The 22030-nt window shown below is 33.7% G+C and overlaps 2 protein-coding genes across 2 annotated transcripts; both read left to right on the top strand.

Annotated features, from left to right (window-relative positions):
• The first annotated feature begins 207 nt into the window (after positions 1-207).
• LOC104905121 (uncharacterized) lies at positions 208-10357 on the top strand. Its single transcript, XM_010693570.3, has 13 exons — positions 208-463; positions 551-638; positions 858-1038; positions 1135-1225; positions 5620-5655; positions 5770-5868; positions 7994-8124; positions 8223-8271; positions 8377-8466; positions 8546-8599; positions 8936-9001; positions 9902-9999; positions 10096-10357. The coding sequence occupies exons 1-13, from the start codon at positions 386-388 to the stop codon at positions 10157-10159; spliced, it is 1125 nt and encodes a 374-aa protein (XP_010691872.1). The 5' UTR covers positions 208-385; the 3' UTR covers positions 10160-10357.
• A 1793-nt stretch (positions 10358-12150) lies between these two features.
• Positions 12151-15038, top strand: LOC104905120 (tubulin beta chain). Its single transcript, XM_010693569.4, has 3 exons — positions 12151-13151; positions 13592-13861; positions 14193-15038. The coding sequence occupies exons 1-3, from the start codon at positions 12743-12745 to the stop codon at positions 14867-14869; spliced, it is 1356 nt and encodes a 451-aa protein (XP_010691871.1). The 5' UTR covers positions 12151-12742; the 3' UTR covers positions 14870-15038.
• Positions 15039-22030: the final 6992 nt, after the last annotated feature.

Raw genomic sequence — 22030 nt, 5'->3', positions numbered from 1 at the left:
ATTGAAAAAGACATCTCCTAAAAATCAGTGAAAACAATAATGTAGCAATTAAAAAAAAAAGGTAGATGGATTATTATAAAGAAAAAGAATATGGTCAATGATAAAAGATAGAATGAGTAAATTAATAGTGAGTCAATATCCAAAGATAAAAATATAAAGATTATTTTAAAAGATATAGAAAAGAGAAGTGTAAAGAATATTCCGAGAGAGGAGTACAATTTTAAGGAAAGCGAGGAAGTACATACGAGTTCTCTCCTCAAACTTCTGACTTCTGAACTTAGGAAACTGCAAACAACATAATCCACGGGAAAGATCTTGATTGTCAAGTTGATTTGATGACTCATCTCCTTCAACAACACATTTTCAGCAACGCTTGATAACAACAATGGCAGTCGACGGAATTCCGCCAATCATCGCAGCTCAGCTAAATTACCTTCTCTCTCACTCCCCTTTCTCTATCAAGGTTAATTTCCTCCTCTCTCTCTCTCTCTCCTCGAATTCTTCAAACTTAATCAGAAACCCTAATTTCATTAATTCGATTAAATTTTAGGTTGAGCAAATGTGGTCTGGCTCCAAAAATCACCCTTGGATTGATCGATTCACTTTGCTCATACCCTTCTGCCTCGATATTATCAAATGTAAGTTCTGTAACTATCACAAACCCTAATTTTATGAGTTTGATCGCTTTTTATTTCACCAGAAACCCTAATTTTATGAGTCTGATCACTTTTTGTTTCACTACAAACCCTAATTTATGAGTTTTTTTTGTCAGCAGAAACCCTAATTTTAGGTGTTTGATGTTTTCTTTTGGTATCAGTAATCCTAATTTTACGAGTTCGATGATTTTTCTGATGCAGGGGATATTATATACAATGTGGAGAGTCCATTATCAGCACCGGATGTAATATTTGGGGCAGAAGATGATAAATTTCTTCCCTTTATTTTATCTAGTGATCCTAACAAGTCACCGATGAATAATTTTAACAATTGGAATTGCAGAGACCCTTCTAAATTACTATCTTTTATTCTTCAACTCAGGTTATTTTTTTTTTCCTTTCTGAATTTCAATTTAAGGAATTCTATTGTTTGACCTGGGAAGTTGTTGAATTTTTTCTTCGCCTTTTGTCTTTTCAGGGAATTGTATTCAGCTTATCAGTGGAAGCGTGTCGGAGATGTCGATGATGAGAGGGTGAAGTTTGAAATCAGCACTCTGTTGTCCAAAGAGGTAATGCACTCATCATGTTTGACCAAGTATTCGAGTTTTTCTTGGGATGAGAGTTGAGACTGTCAAAAGAGATTCATGGTAGTTTTATGATTGATATGATTGTTTATTGTTCATATACTGCATTGGTTTGAAGGAATATATCTTGTTGTTTAATTTATAGAGTTGTTTGTTTTGCATTGAGTCACTATCTCTGTTCAACGACTATGCACTTGATTTACTTGATGTGTAAAATGTACAAAGAAGAAGTTTGCCCTTTGTTTATCACTGAATTGTCTCTCTTTCTTTGTTTGTTTAGCACTGAATTGTCTCTCTTTCTTTGTCTGTTTAGCACTGAATTGTCTCTCTTTCTTTGTCTTATCCTTTTACATAAAACTAAGTGGATGTCATATCTCTCCAATGTGGTTTTGTTTTTTACAGTAGTCGTTTTCTTACTGGATAAGGGGATATGATGGTTGTATAGCAAAGTTAGGGGACTTCTTTTTTCCAATTGGTGTTATTACATACCTTAGATTTGACCGTCTTTTTGGAGTTTCTCTACACATTATGTTGTTAGAACATTCTTCATCAACAATATAATTCCCATTGATGTACATCTTTTTTTGATCCTTTGAACTAAAATTTGTGGCATTTGAACTGTTCTTGTTATTATATTCTTGCATGATTTTAGTTTGGTTATGCATAGCTCTTGCACTTTTGTAATCCGTAACGAACTTGCTGACTATTGAATATAGAGTGAGGATCATATCATCTAAATTGAAATTGAAGCAATTTTGTAGGACAAACTAAAAAAGATGTGAAACAAACTTTTAGGGATGGAGGAACTAGTAATTAATTGTACACGCGTGATCTTCATAATGATTTAATTGTCTACGCTCTTTGCAATATTAGGATTTGCCACTGAAGCTTCCCAATCCAGCTCTGATCATATTGGATCCTATCAGCCATTAGGGCACATCTAAGATATAGAACGTGGAGAAGTATATGATATCTTATTTCCAAAGAGTTGTTAATGCTAATTTGGTAAATTAGTGAAGACTAGAGATTAATGGGAATCAACTAATTTACCAAATTAGCATTAACATCTCTTTGGAAATGAGATATCATATACTGATATACTTCTCCCGACTCTATATCTTAGATGTGCCCTGATGGCTGATGGGATCCAATATGATCAAAGCTGGATTGGGAAGCTTCAGTGGCAAATCCTAACATTGCAAAGAGAGTAGACAGTTTATTCATTATGAAGATCACAAGTGTACCATTAATTACTAGTCCCCCGTCCCTAAAAGTTTGTTTCACATCCTTTAGTTTGTCCCTAACAAAATTGCTTCAATTTCAATTTAGGTGATGTGATCCTCGCTCTATATTTCTCCTAACCACAAAGAAAACACTACTATGTTCAATCAACTCTTAAAAAAGTAGCAAAATAGGATTAGGTAAACAGTAAGGAAAGAGGGAGTATATAACATATAATATGGTTTTACAATGGCTACAACAAAAATGTAGCCACTTAAACAAATTTATTAATAATTCCTAATTCTGATGTAATGGATCACAACAATTCATTAGCCTGACAATAAATCTGATTAATAAACAAATTCATCTATAACCCTAATATATCTGATGGAAGGAAGTGTTGAGATGGTTGAAGTAGAAGTAAGAGTAGAAGTGAGGAGGATAAGGAACTTGCTGATATTACAGGCTAAAACTACATCATTTTCTTTACTTTAGTACTATAGAAATAAGACATTTTTTTCAAGTAGATTAATAGCTAAATAGTTTTTTCATATCTTCTTTTTTAAAAGTTTAACTAAACGAATACACAAGATCAGTTTGGGTTGAGATTTAAACAATTAAAGTGGCTATAAGTTATAAGTAGCAACTGAACAGCCTTTTATATTATAACTGCCGCTTACTTGGCTGTAGTATTTGAATTCATTTATTACTCATTATTCAATGGGAAGTTCACTTTCTAATTACCAAGGGAGCGTCAACTTTTATTTCCTTATCTTAGAAACGTCCGCCTAAGCTTCAAAAATTTCATTACTACCAAAAAGGTTTAAACAAGCTATGTATCATTTTGTTTTCATTGTTGTGTTCCCTTCGTGTTTTCCAATATTACATTTACAATACTCTTTTTTCAAAATACGGGTAAGGTGTTCTAATAAAGAAAGGAACTCAATTACTCAAATACTTAACTAGAACAATTACAATAGCTACCATTATTACTCTAAATTCAACTACTACAAGTCTACAACTAATAATACCACTACGTCTATTGCAATTACAAAACCTGTAGTGAAGCTTTTAACAAAGATGCTTCCTTTCTGATTAGACTCTGTGCTCGAAGTTCCTATGTGCGCCTTGTGTTCATCTCCACTTTCATATGATTAGTCTGGGATAAATATTAGAAAATTGGTGAAATGACCTTATTTTATTGCTTGTTCATACTGTGGTGTCAACTTCTTTGTATTGCGATCACATTGAGAAAAGGTAACTATACTACTACTATTTTTAGTAGAACGATAGACTATTAATACTCCTATAAAAAAAAAATAGATTATTAATACTGATACTATTGCTACTTATTACTACTAAGTACTACTACTAGAATACCTTTACTACTACTACTACCAGCAGTAATAGTAACAACAACTATCACTCTATGCTACAATTGGAATGCTTCACTTTTGGCACACATACAAAGACTCTGTATGTGAGTAGTGTCCCTTTTATTTCTGTAACATATTTTCTCTGATTAAAAGTGCTTTTTTTTACTCTAAAGTCTAAACAATTAATTATGAAATGGATATAATTGAGAATGTATACAGGTTTATTATTATGAAAAGGAAAAAGGAGTTTTTGTTTCGATTGGAAGGATTAAGAATCGATTATCCATTTTTTTCCAGTAAGTCTGGTAAGGATTAGGAAAGAAGCGAGAATGAAAAAGAAAAGAAAGGGAAGTAAACAAAAAAAATTTCCGATGTGTGATTTCGAATAAATGCTTTCGAGTTGAGCGTTTGGATGGAAAGAAAGTTAATCCCATTATATTTTTTTCATCTCTTCTCAAATCTTCTTTTATTCGCTAACCGAATGTAGGCCTACCATTTCAACCAAAACAAGGAAATGCTAGTTCCTTTCCCTCTCCCTAGTTTATTATTATTTATTAATTAGTTGGAGTAAAAGTGAGTATATGGAGTGTCTTAGACTCTTGGTATAAGAGGGAGCCAAATCAGGATGTAGTGACTCTAGATGGTAAAGAGGTACTCCTTAGTGAGTCTATTAAGTACCTTGGATTGGTTTTTGAAAGGAATGAAGATATTGACAAAGACGTGACTCACGTTCTCTGTGGCTCCAGCAGGTATAATTGTGTAGGACGCTTTTAGACGAGTGTTATTATATTTACTGGATTTTTAGGAATTTTAAAATGATTATATTAAGAAGATGAGTGAGCAGATTCTTGTATGTTGAGATGTGTGGGAACACCTTAAGGAATTCAATTCAAAATTAGTATGTTGGGGGGGGGGGGAGGGTTTGGATTTACAGAAATACTCGGGTTTTTGAATATATAGATGTCAAGGAAATTAAAAATGAATACAAAAAGTGGCTATGCAAAGATAGAAACTAATGGAGGAAGATCCACCCGAGATAGTTTTTTAGCTCATGCAGTCGACCCCATCTTAAGTGATGATGCTTTGGCATTGTTGTTGTTGTTCACAGACCAAATAGGCTGTTTGTAGTACCTCTAGTTTACTACTACCTATCTCCACCAACGCAAACCATATTTAGAATTTGAAGACTATAGAAAAAGTCAATCAAATGAAAAGTTGATAATAAGGCAATATAGTTTGAAGCGAACAATCTCTATATCAGTTCTTGATTACTCTATTTGGATGTATCTCAAATGTGATCCCTCTCTAGCACTTCTGTCAGGATTTTGAATTCCTTCTTACCTATACCAGAGTAGTCTCCCTGGTCCATGTCTGTGCCATAATTCTGGACATTCGTTACAGTGTCGTCGTAATTATAATATTAGATTTTTCCTTGTGAAACTCTTGGATATATACCTCAGTTCAGCGTGGTATCTGCTTTTATGCATCATAAGGTTTCATGCTTTCACTACTCTCCATTAGAGATCTATCTGATAGCTACTTTTGGCTTTATTTGTCCTCCTTTAGGTTATACGTGTTGTTTCTCATTACAACTGTTGGGGTGAGGCTAAAAGAGGCTCTTCCCAAGATATGATTGCTTGCTTCTAAACTACCCTTCCTAATACAACCCTTGGTGGTAGTCTAAGCATTGGGATGATGTTCTTTATATATTTTTATGTTTTCATTTTCTCTTGTAGTCCATTCGATGTATACTTTATGAGTTGTCGTTGTTTTGTTTTTCAGGGGATCGAGATGTCTTTTAGTTCAGGGGTTGAAAAGGTATTTCCGTATAAGAACACTTCTCTTTTATTCAGCCTAAAGTTGTGTGAGATTGGAATTTATTCTGGTAGTATCATAATACTGCTGTTTCTGTTTTCCTATAATTTAGCATAGCCAGAGGAGGTTAAAATTGCCATACCATTGCTTGATACGAGCATAAATAGTATGATTACTGCTTGCCCCTGGAGACAGCAACAAAAGATTTATCTACAGGTTTGTCATTGTACTTTGTTATACTTACTTTCAAAGATTGATATACTCTTGTCATATAAAGAAGGCGGGTCCTTAACTCACTACTATTAAATCACTGTGCTTTAGTAAAGTTTCTATATCTAACTGAGATGAATAACAGAATCTGTTTTGACATTTAGTGACTGATATATTCCTTTATCTTGGAAAGCAGCAAAATCCTCCAAGTCTAAGATATTCACAGTCTTGATCTTTGTTGCAAATCTTGGAAAATTTCCTTCAAATAATGAACATTGAATAATTCACTTGGTATTTATTACATTTTGCCAGTGTATATGCTAGCTTTTATGGTTTGAAATCTTGAATGATACCAGAGTGGAACTGGATTGTTGATACCACATTACCACATGTTTGGTCTCTTTAAGGAATGAACTTAATCTCTGATTTTTATTATACTCTTTCTAATTTTTGAAGAATTCATCTGTGGTTATTATGTACTCTCTTTAATTTTGAAGAATTCACCTGAGGTCATTAGAATCCTTCGTTAATACTATAGTTTTTTCTTACACTTTAATTGCTTATCATCGTAATAAGATGATCAATGCAAGAAATAGAAGCGTTTTTATAAAAAATACAGCGATAAGCCGATAACCCACTACTTGCTTCATTTCATATTAGTTTGAACACTTTCCTTTTTCAATATGTCCCATAATAGTTTGTACACTTCTTAAGTTCTTATTTTGGCTTCTTCTTACTATTTCTTTTTAATTCTTTCCACTATCTCGTTTCACATTTATATTACCACCTAAATAACAATACAAACACCACACTATCTTCTATTACATAAACTTTTCCATTGAAATAATAGATAACCCAATAACAACTTATCTTAAACCCAGTACCCTAATCACTTCTTCAAGAAAATTTGGTATGGTGAATATATCAAAATGGAACCAAAGCTTCAATATTAAAAGTACCAGAATTGGGTTTCAGAAAAGAAAGTACTGGAATCGGAGCAAGGGAATTCTAATTACAGATACATTCATCATGTTATATAGATAGACACGTGGCTACTTGAAAAGAAAAGGCATTCATTCACAGGAAAAAGGAAAAAGGGAAAAGCAAAGCTACAACGCTAGTACAAATTGCATGGCCATTCTCACAGAAACATCAAAAACAAAAAATAAGATACTTAATCAGACGACAACAACACTGATGGTAGCCTTGATAGCAGCTGGTACCAGAACCAGTTCTATCCTTCCTCTTCTCCCTTTTGCTCTCTCTATCTCTCTCTTGTTTTTGATACTTGGAGAATTGAGCGAGACCCCACCAACTCCCTTTTTTAACAACCTGGAACCTTGTGGGTTTGAGGTATGAGTTTAAAGATTGCTTCTTCCCAAACAAAGCCCCAAGAACTGATCCTTGCGCATTTATTTTTCGTCAAGTTCGTGAGTTGCCTTGTTTCTTCTTCTTGTGCATGGGTAAAATCATATTTGCTACAACAGGACTACAAAATTTGCTCAACCTCCCTAATAAAACACATTTTATTATATGGTTTTAGGCTTGTGCGTCACTGAATCTGGTCGATGTACCTTGCTCAGTGCTTCTGATGTTGCAATACAATAGTTCCCAACATTAGAGATGTTTTAATTTGACTTTATATAACCCTATGATTCTAAACTAATGCGACATGTATGACCTGAAATCAGCACAATTGGCCCATTTTATGCTTGGTTTTATGTGATTCTGGGTGTATTTTGAGCACAGCTTGAGAATGACACGAACATGAACCGTATAGATGTCCATGATATGTGATGCAATTGATAAAATTTAGATCCAAGGTTTGAAATGAAAAATCCTCATCTTCTAACTGAGTTATATTGGCCAAATGTTTAATTGAGATTCCAGGCATTTTGCTCAGTTTTGCACTGAATTTACTCAATCAAGTTGTTTGCTTTCATTCCATGAGCTACTGTTGCTGTGTTAGCGTCTCAAATTGATGGATGGTTTGTGTATACCACTGGTTTGATTATCTTTTGACCCTGGTAGAGGAAATGATAATGGCCCCCCTTTTGTCCCTTGAGCTCCGTTTATGCTGCTACCTCTTCTATTAGGTGCGTTTCCTGTACTGACAATATCTTGGTTATAGGTAGTATATCCAATTGGTAGAAAGTACCAATCTGCTCCATCAGCTCCACGTTTGAAATTGGTATCAACTCCAGAATTGAGATCTCTATTTTCTGTTGAAGATGTCAAGCTCCCTAAGTGGTTAGACGGAATGTAAGTCATGTTAAACTTCTGTGAGGACTGTCTCCAAGATATTGTAACTTTGCTCCTTATGCCACCATTGTACGTCAATTAACCTTTCTTTTCTTCAGGTGCATGGCCGAATATCTTCCTGCATTAGAAGAAACTGTGCAGATGCAGGTCCCACCCTCCTTCTTGGGGCTTACATTTTATATTTCTAGTCTTGGGATTTATAATTATATATATAGTATTCTACATATAGTTGACTGATGTGTGATTCTATAGGTTTTGGAGGCAGTTTCTCTTATTGGAGTCAGAAAGCACTTTATTGAGATATTGCCTATTGTCTTTGGGAGACCTTTAGAAGCTGATCCAGTATGTGCATTAGAAGTGAATCCAGTGATGTTTGTTGACTATATTCGCCAATTCATTAACATGTAATGCTTCTCCACAGATATTTTGCAGAAAGGCAACATTTCTTGTTGCTAACGGAGTATTTACATTTTTGGTATGTTTGGCTTCTCATTTCTTTTACATTTATGTTCATTTGAGAGTTTGTGTATGCGTACTTAAGTATCTTCCTTAGTGATGGGGGATATATTGCTGCTGTATAGTTGAAATTTACATCATGTTTGCGAATACTGATCTTAAACAAAGCTCACAATTCGAAGAATTAGATTTTTGTCTTTCTTTGGCTCTTTGCATGTTTGCCTGCTTGTGATAAACTTTGGCTCCTTATAAGCCCAACTTCTGTATTAGAGCTCCTTCCCCCCTACTAAAATGCGAATTACCATGCTAGTGCTTTCATTGCCGACTGGTCTGTTTAATCTTTCTTTTATTGCAGGTGCATTTTCTTATTCCCATCCAATTCCCTAAGCAACAACCAACTCTGATCCTTCAAAGTTCACAGGTAGTTTTCTTGCTAAAATTCTGTTACTTGACAAGCATGGAAGTACTAAATGTTTTTTCATAAAAAATACAGCTTTACCATGGTAAGAGAAAGATTGTCAAAGTTGGTTGATGAATAGTGCTTAAATGAGAGAAATGTTGCATGTATTGTGAACCGAAGGTAGTTTTTTTTTTTTTTACTTTATAAATTTTAAGAGTTACGATGACACTTACAAGACCTTACTATTAGCAAATTCTATGTCCGTCAGTCCGTCTTTAAATAAACTGTCTTCTTTCTTTTACGCATAGATTACCTGTATACCTTTTGGGCAGTTTACATAAATTTCCTGTTACCTTGAATGGAGAATATACCCTACCCACCCCATGTAATGTGGACCCCTCCATAATGAATCTTTCTGTTCTTACTATCCACCTAAAAGTCTACACTCCTATCAAGAATTATTAAAATGTGTGCATAAGCCTAACAAGAAGTTTATTTGAGGATGGAGGGAGTATTAGTTATAGGATTCTTGTAACCTGGAAGTTTTCACATAAGTGCAGTCTGTTACCAGTGTTCAAGCTACTTGACCTCGTCTCACTTGAACTAAGTCAGGTACTCAAGTTGTGAACTGTCAATAAATTGGATCTCACTGTACGTGTTTGTCTATTAGAACTTAATAGAGTTAGGGGATAATACATAATTGACATACGTTGTAGCCAGAATAACAGTTCAAGTGGTCATTAATTTGTTTTAAAATCAATTTCAGTTTTACCATCTTATTGTTCGTTGCTAGAATAGTTGGGTCGAAAATGGAGTTATGACAATTTTGAGATAAGACTGAAATCTCCACTTGGAATTCTCTGCTATAATGGCAGCAGTTCTTCCTTATCGATCTGCTGTTTTGATATTTTATCTTCACAGCATTTCAACACGCAAGGGGTCCCAGTCAGGTCACCTGCTATGTCTGAGTATCCATGGAGTCCTCGATGGGAACCATCAGAAATGGCTTCTCGAATATTGTAATCTTCCTTACCATCATTGCTTTACCTTTTAGTTTTCTCCTTCCATATTTACTTATTTCACCTTTATTTCTGGTGTTTGGAATTTGTGCACAGTGATTTATTAGTCGAAGAGTCCTTCAACTTCAAGAAGATCTGCAACGATGCCCTGCAACGTTAGGACGTGTACCTGTTGCTAAAGATGTTAAATATTTTCAGAAGTTAAAAGTGAATTATCGATTAGGATTCCTTTTCCAGTGTGGTAATCGGTTTCGATTTATTTTCCTTTGTGCTGGAAATTCTTCCTTTTGGTTGGAAAAAAAATGGAGTTGTTGATATTCTTTCTAATTTAATGTGTAGTTTACATCTTATTTATATATTCTTCATGATCCGTAATGCAATCAGCATTCAGATTTCAGCAGCACGGAAAAATCAAAGACATAATGAAAAAGTTTTGGAGAATAAACAAGAACCTTACCTGAATGAGCAAGTCATGCCATTTTCCTGGTATTGTTGGAAATTGGGTAATTACTTTCTTGTTACTTTTGCCTCTTTTCTGATGTTAATAATTCAGGTAACTGGTCTGCCTCAGTGCATCTGATGTCAATAGCCCCATATGGTTGTGGCCTGTGGGTTGACTGGTTGAGTATGTTTGTAGCATTCTATGTTGTGACTTGTGCTTTTCTTCTTTTGATGGTCTTTGCTTAATCTCTCATTTGTAAGCTTAATCTTTGTGTTATTGAAATTAATTTAAGGTACACAGAGTAACCCTGAAGTCACCCATTAAGTGTTACTGAAAAAAGAGGGCAAAATCTTACTTGGTAAAAACAAATCGAAATCAGACCCTTTTTCCCTTCCGCTCCCTTCCTTGATGACACCCCTTCCCCCTTCTGCTCTTTGGATGGTACCTAATTGAGTGAGTCAAGCTAGTGAGAGCCAGATTATGGTTTACTAGAAACTTTTTGGGTTGAGCTTTACCGTGTCAAGAGTTGACCTATTATTAATAGACTATTAGACTCGAGTTCGAGTTGTTTGCGAGTTGACAGATTTTGACATCCCTTTGAAACAATTGTGAGGAGATAATAGGTGAAGAAGGTTGAGGAAATTGCTAGAAGAGAAGTTTGAAGATATAGGGTTTGTATTTGTCCTGTTTTGTTATTTCTAGTGTTATTTTTCTGTCTTTTTGGTGTGATACTTATTCTCATAATGAATGCAACAAACTCAAAGTTAATTGTCTTTTATTGTGATTATCATCGGATACATAATAGGTTTATGATTTTTCATTATTTTTAGACAGAATGGGTATTGTTGTTAGAAGTTAACTCAACCCGGATTCAAATGATACTTGAGTTACCTTGAGAAATTGAGATTTGAACATTAACTGCACCCAATCGGGTGAATGGTTCGAAATCAGAGTAACCTAATAAGAAGGGGAACAAACCTGACTATTGATGATCATAGACATGATTGAAGCCTATACAAGTTGGATCTAACCTTAGTTGAGCTAGGGTTAACTTGTTTTCGATGCGTTTTATAGTGTACTTCACCCAATTTCACCACCGTTGACATTACTTGATTTCAACCCCAGTTGATCTATATATTTTCAATTGACTCAAAAAGATTTGAACTCTATGTAAACATTCTATTACTATTTTATTTTACAATCATCAATGTATACCATTGGAGATATGACCATATGAAGATATAAGCTTAACAATGTACTCATTAAATAGTCAGAATAAATGAAAGTGAGCTTCCTTTTGACATTAGCCGAAATTCCGATAACCCAAATCGAACTTGGTTTAATCCAGACTCAACTCAAATCAAACTTCACTGGAGTCAAACTTGACCCTCATCGAAGTTGATTAGATTAGAACTTGGTTTAAACAATAATGCTTTGATCCATTTTTCGCTGGAACTCGAAATATATCGTCAAAAATCCGTCTGTTATCTGAATTGATCCGTGTGGTATCCGAATTGTGCTAATTGAATTCAATGTGACTCGAACTACGCTCAAAGTCAAAAAAATAATAAATGATTCAAATTGACTATACCTAAAAATGACCAATTTAAACACAAAACGACATAACAAGTCCCGTAATTTAAGATAACCCAACCCTTCCCACCGTCGGACCCACACGCCGGACCGGACAACTCGAAAACCGTATGCAACGAATCTAAACCACCATATGCTCCCACCTATTAAACTCGGATAAAAGAAAGTTAAAACCAAAAAAATGATCCCCTCACAATGGTAGATCCATTTTGATGCTCTCTTATAATTATTAATACCATTACTAAAAAAAAATTTCCTGAACTTGTCTTGTTTCGCTCATGATACAAACAGTGAGATCAAATCATACCAACGTGGGGTTCACCAACCTATTATATTTACACCCTCCATAATCAAATCAAATTATTAAATAAAATAAAAAAATTACAACTTACAACGGTCAAACCCCTCTATCTCTTTCTCAACTCCTCCTATACAAAGCGGTTACTCTTCAAAAATATCCCGCCTCTCTATTAACTTCTTACCTCTCTCAACCCAAAATTAATAAAAATAAAATAAAATTCCACGTCAGCCATTTGCCAACTGTCTCTTGTTCTGTAACCTCCAAAAACTCTCCCCCCATATATTCTCTCTCCTACACCCTCCAAACTTCCCACATTACAACATAACATTTCTTCTTCTTCTTCCTCTGTTTTTTTCTCTGTTTTTCTTTTTCTCATCCCATCAAAAACAACAACAAAAAAAAAAAGAATGAGGGAAATCTTGCACATTCAAGGAGGGCAATGTGGGAATCAAATAGGATCAAAGTTTTGGGAGGTGATCTGTGATGAACATGGTGTAGATAAAACTGGTAGATTCAATACAACAACAGAGGAAGGTTCTTCTGATCTTCAGTTGGAACGTATTAATGTTTATTTTAATGAAGCTGCCGGGGGCCGATACGTCCCCCGTGCTGTTCTTATGGATCTTGAACCAGGTACCATGGACAGCATTAGATCTGGACCTCTTGGTCAAATCTTTAGACCTGATAACTTTGTTTTTGGTCAATCTGGTGCTGGTAATAATTGGGCTAAAGGTCATTACACTGAAGGTGCTGAACTTATTGATTCTGTTCTTGATGTTGTTCGTAAGGAAGCTGAGAATTGTGATTGTCTTCAAGGTATTCATTTTCCTAATTTTTATCATTATCACATTCAATTCTATATTATGATCATCATAGTTTTTCTCATTCTCATTTCTGGGTGTTTGATCAGATTTAAATCCAGATTTATCATATCAAGTTATTCAATTTTGATAACCCCATTTTAATCTATTTTATTGTTGGTCTGAAATATTGTACATCTGAGTTGCTGGATTTGTTTGTTGAATTATTTCATTTCAATTATTCTGTCGGTGATTCTTATGATTGATCATATTGGACAAACTTTTGGTGGGCTGGCTTTTTAGGATTATAAAAATAAGTGTAGGCCTTTCTGGTTTGACTTGTGAATGAAAATGTTGTTTTAAGCAAAAAGGTTTATTTTTCATGTACTATTAATTATAGTATTAGTATCATAGTATGTATGTATATCTTATGTTTGAAGTTATATTTGGTGACAGGTTTTCAGGTATGTCATTCCTTGGGAGGTGGTACAGGTTCTGGAATGGGAACTCTATTGATATCAAAGGTGAGAGAGGAGTACCCTGATAGGATGATGCTTACCTTCTCTGTCTTCCCATCTCCGAAAGTTTCGGACACCGTTGTTGAGCCTTACAATGCCACTCTTTCTGTCCATCAATTGGTCGAAAATGCTGATGAATGTATGGTTTTGGACAATGAGGCACTCTATGATATTTGCTTCAGGACTTTGAAGCTCAGCAACCCAAGCTGTGAGTGTTTTTTTTTTTGTCTTATGTTGATTGGCATTCATTCAGTCCTTAATATTGTTTATTGTGTTTGCTAGATCTGTATACAATGCTGGTAAGGTGGATTCTGTTCGATTTAATTCATGATCAATTTTAAAACATGCTCAAATGTTAAAGATTGGATCTTCTTCTTTTTTTTTTTATAGCAAAATCTATACCAATCTACCAAATAATTGAACTTATCGGACATGATTGTACTTGATCAGGCATTGTGTTATCAAGTTGAAGAGAATACACCCTAGATTGATTTATTTGTATCTTAATACTTGTGTTTGATGTGTGTTTGGCATCACAGTTGGTGATCTGAACCACTTGATCTCGGCCACAATGAGTGGAGTGACATGTTGCCTCCGGTTCCCTGGTCAACTCAACTCTGACCTCAGGAAGCTTGCAGTGAACCTCATTCCATTCCCTCGGCTTCACTTCTTCATGGTGGGTTTTGCCCCACTTACCTCTCGTGGTTCTCAGCAGTATGTCTCCCTCACAGTCCCAGAGCTCACTCAGCAGATGTGGGATGCCAAGAACATGATGTGTGCTGCTGATCCCCGACATGGAAGGTACTTAACAGCCTCAGCCATGTTCCGTGGTAAGATGAGCACCAAAGAAGTAGATGAGCAGATGATTAATGTCCAGAACAAGAACTCGTCCTACTTTGTTGAGTGGATCCCAAACAACGTGAAATCCAGTGTGTGTGACATCCCACCTACCGGTCTAAAGATGGCTTCTACATTCGTTGGTAACTCGACTTCCATCCAAGAGATGTTTAGGAGGGTGAGTGAGCAATTTACTGCCATGTTTAGGCGCAAGGCTTTCTTGCATTGGTACACAGGGGAAGGAATGGATGAAATGGAGTTCACTGAGGCTGAGAGTAACATGAATGATCTTGTCGCGGAGTACCAACAATATCAGGATGCAACTGCTGATTATGAGGAAGATTATGATGATACTGCTGAGGAGAATTATGAGGGCTAGATCATATACTCTTGTTTTTTCCATATGCTTTTCTTCCATGATCTCTTGCAATTGTTGAAGCTATTACAATTTGCATTATATCAATTTCTTGTCCTTAATTTGTTTGTATGTTTTATATTCTTGGAGTAACTCTTGTATGAAGTGAAATGATATTGATTTTTTTCGACCACCTTAATCTTGCATCTCTGCTGAGATCGGGTATATGTTCTTATATTTGCTTGACTTGTGATGGATTATAATTTGTCCTCTAGTTTTGCACAAATATTTTATCCCCTAACTCATGGATTATACAAAAAAGTTATTGCTTGTAATTTTCATGTGTCTTGTGAACATGTTTATGATTTGGTCTTAAGACTCTAGATTGAGTCCAAAGCTTCACATAAGTAGAAAGATGAATATTATTAGTATTGCTTGTTTTCCGTAGTGTTCCTGCTCAAGCTGTGAGGATTGTTCATCATACAGCTACTATAGAACAACAACAACAAATTTTAAGCACTCTTTCTTTCCTGTCTAGCCTTTTTCTTCACCACCGGAATTTAACTCTAACCATCCTCTTGGCTTTTTGGGGATTCATATGGCGCAATCAATCGAGTGTTGGTTTCAGTGACTATAAGGTTCAAATTGATGCTGCGTGGAATAAAGTCACTAAAATTGCTGGCCTCGCATAGTCGCATGGCCAGTTGATAGCCTAGATGAAACTACTTTGCAAGTTGGTGGTAAGTAGGGCCTAGCTACTGCAGCTCTTCATGCAGAAGGTCAAGCGCTTCTCAATGCTCTCATTTGGATTCACAAGAACATATACATCGAGTTACTATTTTAACGGATTGTGCTAATCTTATCTCCTCTCTTCAGTCAAGTTCTACTGCTCCTTGCTCCATTTCCTAGACTCTTCCTCAGATTTTGAACTTGGCGAACAACATACATTGGTGTTTTCTCCTCAAAGTGAATCGTCAACAAGTTCAAACAACACATGATATGACCAAACTCTGTGCCCAGACTTGTTCGCGACTAACTATTGATTTTGCTACTTTCTTTCTTTATTGTTGCTTTATTCCCCCATTGTCACAAAAAAAAAAAATAAAAAATTGAGACATAACTTCACAAAAGTAGGAAAAGTAGTATCATTGATGTTACTTTAAATAAACCGAGACATAACTTCACAAACGAGTTGGATAAGTGTTGTAATTTCGAACACGAACTCGACATGACCAAAGGGAACAACATGTTAGAGTTTTTTTTTTTATAATTAGAATAACAATTTTTATTTTACTGAACAAAAGGCAAGAAAGATCCATTAGGGAGCTCCAGTCTCACAATACATAAAAAAAGGGGCGGGTATGCACCACACCAAGAGCACGAACATGAGCATGAGCATCGGCCCAAAAAGAGCTAGACAGTTCAATTTTTCCCATATCATATAGATGATTAAATCTCGATATCTAATACTTACTGATCTGTTATCTCTAGTTGCAACTTGCACTATTTTAATTTACATGTTTCTCAAAACACAACAATAACCATTAATTTCTTTACAATAACTACTGGTAACTATAGTCAGAATTTCAACGAATCAACTTAGATCCTAAGCGGGCCTAGGTAGAGTTTCTATAAAATGAAATGAAAAGTTAGGAATTTTTTCCTTGAATAATATGTAAAAGTGGGTTTTAATTTCAGAAATATGCCAAAAAAAAAAAAAATCCCTGCATACCGTTCACGTAGGACGCCATGCGAGAAACTATTTTTTTTTTGTTTTTGCCCACGTAAACCGCTACTCACAGTAGCGGTTTATTTTTAAATAAACCGCTACTTTAAGTAGCGGTTTATACACATAAACCGCTATCTCAAGTAGCGATTTATATATATAAACCGATACCTTGATTAGCGGTTTACCTGGGCAAAATGTTGCAAGCATATATCAAACTCTGGAGTTGGGAATTTCAGTAAACCACTACTTGAAGTAGCGGTTAAAAAAAAAAACCGCTACTTTAAGTAGCGGTTTATACACATAAACCGCTATCTCAAGTAGCGGTTTACCTGGACAAAATGTTGCAAACACATATCAAACTCTGGAGTTGGGAATTTCAGTAAACCGCTACTTGAAGTAGCGGTTTAAAAAAAAAACTATATTAACCGCTACTTCAAGTAGCAGTTTTACTTAAGTAGAAAGAAAAATCTCGCGTGCCGTCCTACGTGGACGGTTCGCAGGGAATATTTTTTTTTTTGCCATATTTCTGGAATTAAAACCCACTTTTGCATTATTCAAGGAAAAAATTCAAAAAGTTAGCACCATGATTTAGCTAGACTTTGTCTCTTTTTTATTATTATTTTATTTCACAGGAAATGAAATAAATTATTTTTTTGAGAAATTTTTTTACCCCAATTTTTTATTATTTTGTTTTATACTTTTCATTGAATTTCTTTGACTCTCTTTTTTGTTTGTTTTTCTTTAGACATAAACCTTCTATTTTATATTTTAGATTTCCACTAAGACTCATATTTTTTCTAGGATATGACACAAACATTTTTCAAAATCAACTTGGTGATGTCCTTCCATTTCCTGTTACTACAAAAAAAAAAGAGAGATATATGATCCTTCTTTGTGGTGACTTGTATGTATTGATTGCTTTTAAGCGCTGAAACCATAAAGGAAAAAGCAAAAGGGGCCGAACCCGAAGGTTGTCTATGTATCTCTATAGGTAGGTTTGGATTTGGGAAGAAGTTTTTCCTGTTTTTTTGGAGAATCAAGCCCAACATAGTTTTGATATATCAAAATGAAATTTCATATAATTTAATTAATTTTTTTGCAGGTGCACTAAGAAAATGAGTTGCTTACGTACCCCTTTTAGTATATTAGATAGTAGAGAGAACTAAGATAGATGTATTACAACATTGGAATTTTTGTTTTTTTAGGGGATCAAGCCGATCATAGCTCTACCTACAAAGTACAATATAAAAGCAATCAAATAACTTGGTTTCTTTTTCAGGAATCAGTCCGCTAGGTGCCAAGCCATGTATTCTCCTGTTTAAATTCATTTGTTCCACCTCTTAGGGTTAGACTAATGTGAAGGACTCGAGTTCTTCTCAACCTTTTTCCAAATTCAGTCTGTCAGGATCCAAGCCATGTATTCACCTATTTGAATACGTCTGATTCACCTCTTACGATTAGACTAATTTGAAGTAACTAAAATGTACACACTAACAATGTTATTCAATGACTTTTCTTTATAATGTTTATAGCAGGAAATGGAAGAATTCTCCTTTTCTTTGGTTTCAAAACAATTATCCTTTTTGATTTGATACTTTTTTTTTACTCTTTGTTTCAAAAAAATTACTGTATTTTCTCGTGTTTTCGACTATACAGTTTTAATTACATTCTAATTCCTAAACATGACACGTTTTAAATCAAACTCGTGGTTATAACTCTTTTATTTTTTTTTCATTTTTGTCTTATTTTGGGATTATATTTTCAAAACAGGATTTTTTCTTTTAAAATCAATTTTATTTTTTGAAAAACCAATTTGAATGAAAAGAATTATGAAGTAAATGTGAGTTTTTTTTTTGAATAGGTGAGCACGCATTTTTATATATGACACTTGTGATAAATAAACAAGAATAATTTTAATATTTTAATAATCATTTCAGTAGCAATTCAGCTATAGTTAATGATTACTAAAATATTGACCGACTGGAAACGAATTGAGGATTTTTTGAAAATATTTTACACTAATAACTGAAATAAATAAAGTACATTAGTTGTTTGATCCTTGTGTCTTAAAAGTTGACTAAAAGAAGATTCATTTACGGAGAGATTATGTTAAAGTCGCCTCGAGTCACTTCCATTGTGGCCATCGAGGGTGGACTCTCTTGACAGAGCTGGTCGCAATAGTTCGCAGATGCAAGATTTACACCCGTAATTCAATAATTTGTCATTCTAAAAATCTAACCCTTGCAAATAGACAAAGGTATCATACCTAATAAGAAAATGGTTAAAGAGAGTGCGCGTGTATAAATCAACAAACTACCAAACACACGTAATTTTCACATAATTATGATATATACCAAAATAAATTGTGAATAGCCATGATTAACTTTGTTATTATATATACATATGGAAAATAACGCATTTTTCAGGTTTAAACCTATTATACCTCAAGTAGAGGTACTAGTCCCCAATGAAGTCGCCAGCATGTGGTATTCGATTTTTGACTGTCTTAAATAACGGTGTGAATCACACAAAAGTCTCTCATTGGGCTATGAGAATCAGATAACTTTGATGTAGTTACCCTATTAATATATGAATAGGGACAAATACAATTAATAGATTATTTAAAAATCAATTTCAAGAAATATCATTTAAAACGACTTCATATAGATAAGGCTTTTTTTTTCGAAAATTTGGTCTTTCATACCATGCGATAGGGTTTAGGGTTTAGGTTAAGAGGTGAGAACATGTGAAAACTCGTCTTCTCTTCCGTTCTAAACAACAGGCTCTTATTAAATGCGTTATTATTTATTTTCCATTTTAAAGTATCCATGACTATTCAAAACAAAGAAAATCATATAGTTTCCACATATGCACATCAACCATTTTTATTTAGGACCAATATATCATTTTTACATGATAGATTTGAGCACTGAAGTTGCACCACGGATAGATCATTGCGGCAGATAGAATCCACTAATGGATTAAAACCACCTTAGTTCGATCTTATGTCTCACCCTAAATGGCCGATTCCATTGGGGAGCAAAAGGAAGGAAATATACTCGCCTCAATTAGTGACTAAAAATGAAGGAAATTAAAGATAATCATCCTAATTAATGATCAAATATGATGAAAGGTTAAGTTAATTCCCCTAATTAGTGATTAACCAAGATTTAAGATAATTATCCTAATTAGTTATCAAGTATGATGAAAGGTTAAGGTAATCATCTTAATTAGTGATTAACCAAGGTTTAAGATAAACATCCTAATTAGTGATTGAATATGATGAAAGATTAATGTAATCACTCTAATTAGTGATTAACCAAGATTTAAGATAATCACTATAATTAGTGATTAAATATGATAAAAGGTTAAAGTAATCATCCTAAGTAGTAATTAATCAAGGTTTGAAATAATTACCCTAATTAGTGATTAATTATGATCAAAGTAATCACTTTAATTAGTGATTGAGTGGGAACTGAAATAATAACCTTGATTATTAATTAAACTTAGATTTTTCAAAGAGGTCTTTTAAAAGAGAAATTTTCTTCCTAATTGAAGGCTTGTAGATGGATGAGAAATAATATTGATTGAAGATCATTAAATTATTTTTAGCAAGATAATCAATTTAATATGGAATTTGGAGATTGTGTTTGACTAATCGGAATCTGGCCATTTAAAGTGAGACACGTAAAATGACCTAAAATCAATTAGGAGATCATAATTACCTTTTTAATTATGTCAAATTATATATAATTGATCCATTTGAAGATGGAGAATAATTTGGAAAATGTAAGCTGGATCATAATACAATTCAACTTAGTTAGATTTGAAATTTTTTCTCTTAATTGGGATTGGGTCATTTAATTCATGTACTATTATATATTGGGCCCAACATGCAATATTTGTAATATAGGTTGCTCATTTTATTCAAAAAGAATTGTGGAAATATTCATAAAAATTATGCATAAGCATCTCCATATTTTTCATTAATTGAGTAAAGTAATAACTATTTGCAAAGAAACTATTATTACAACAAAATATACAAATTCTATTATCTATACAAATCTTTAGTAATGATCTTCACCATGATGCTACATGATCTTCATCTCCTTGAATGGGCTTTGGAATTCATGTTTATTTGAAAACTTGTGAAAGTTAAAGATCAATTAACTTCTTTTATTTGATTTTTATTATAATGATTTTTATTGATTGTTATTTACTTAATACTCCCTCCGTTTCCTAAAGATCTTCCCTCTTTCTGTTTAAGGGTGTTTCCAAAAGATCTTCCCTCTTTTGCTTTATTCCTTATTTGGCAAAACAAATTTTCCTATTTACCCTCTCATGTCACTATCATATGGTCCACCATTACATTATTAATTCAATTTTACTCCCTTTCTCTCTCCTACTTTAACCCCTTTTTATTTGTTTATTTATCTTAACCTTTTTCTCTCTCCTACTTTACTCACACCATGCCCCACACAACTTGATTTTCCTTGGTATCTGTAGGAACAGTAAGTGGGAAGATCTTTAGGAAACGGAGGGAGTAGAAAATGATTCATTTTAAGAGATATTTAAAATTTAAAGACTTTGAATCAACATTTTCGTGTGAAAAGAAAACATTTTTATTATGAAAGTTGAGTTAATCACATATTTCATTTTTCATATTGCACTTTTATTCTTGTACTGACTTATAAAATTCATAACTTTCTGTACAAAGCGTTAAATTGAGCATGCGATACAATTATGGATATTAAGTGAGTTATTTAATTCGTGTCAAAAGTTCACAAGCTTTTAGTAACAAATCAAATTATGAATATTAAATGAGTTACTTAATTTGTGTCAAAAGTTCACAAGCTTTTAGTGACGACTCAAATTATGGTGAGTTTTATACTAAAATCGGTCTAAACAGGAACTTTATGCAATTTATTCTTGTAAACCTAATTTTCTTAACTTAGTTTGAAGTGATTTTTGGTATGAAAATTATACACTTTTAAGGATTAGACTGAAAATTTTCTCTTGAATTGGAAACTTTGAAGACCTTCTTTATTATTTTCTTGACTAAAGAGAAAATCAGTTTTATGAAATTTAGTGATTTGCATGAATGGCTTTGTGAAAATGAGATAAAATTGTGTAAACTTCATATGAAAATTATATCTATGTTTTTGGAAAGCTCCTGATGTCTAATTTAAATTTTATGTTTTTAGTTTTATCTAAATGAGTTTATTTTGAACGTTATTGAAAGAACAAGCTTATGTGGTACTGGACAAAATTAGTTTTTCACAATAAATTTGTATGATTTTTAATTAACCGCGGACAATTCAATTTTTAGAAAATTCAAATCCCAGTTTTTGGAAACATCTTGAAATTCATATGAAAAATATTATATCCTATAAAATATTTATATAATACAGACGAAAAATGAAATGAAGTATGAAATTGAAACTGATTATAATTAC

Source organism: Beta vulgaris, chromosome 1, assembly GCF_026745355.1.
Source record: "Beta vulgaris subsp. vulgaris cultivar EL10 chromosome 1, EL10.2, whole genome shotgun sequence".
In the NCBI taxonomy this organism is placed as follows: Eukaryota; Viridiplantae; Streptophyta; class Magnoliopsida; order Caryophyllales; family Amaranthaceae; genus Beta; species Beta vulgaris.
This window is presented reverse-complemented; position numbering and strand designations above follow the sequence as displayed.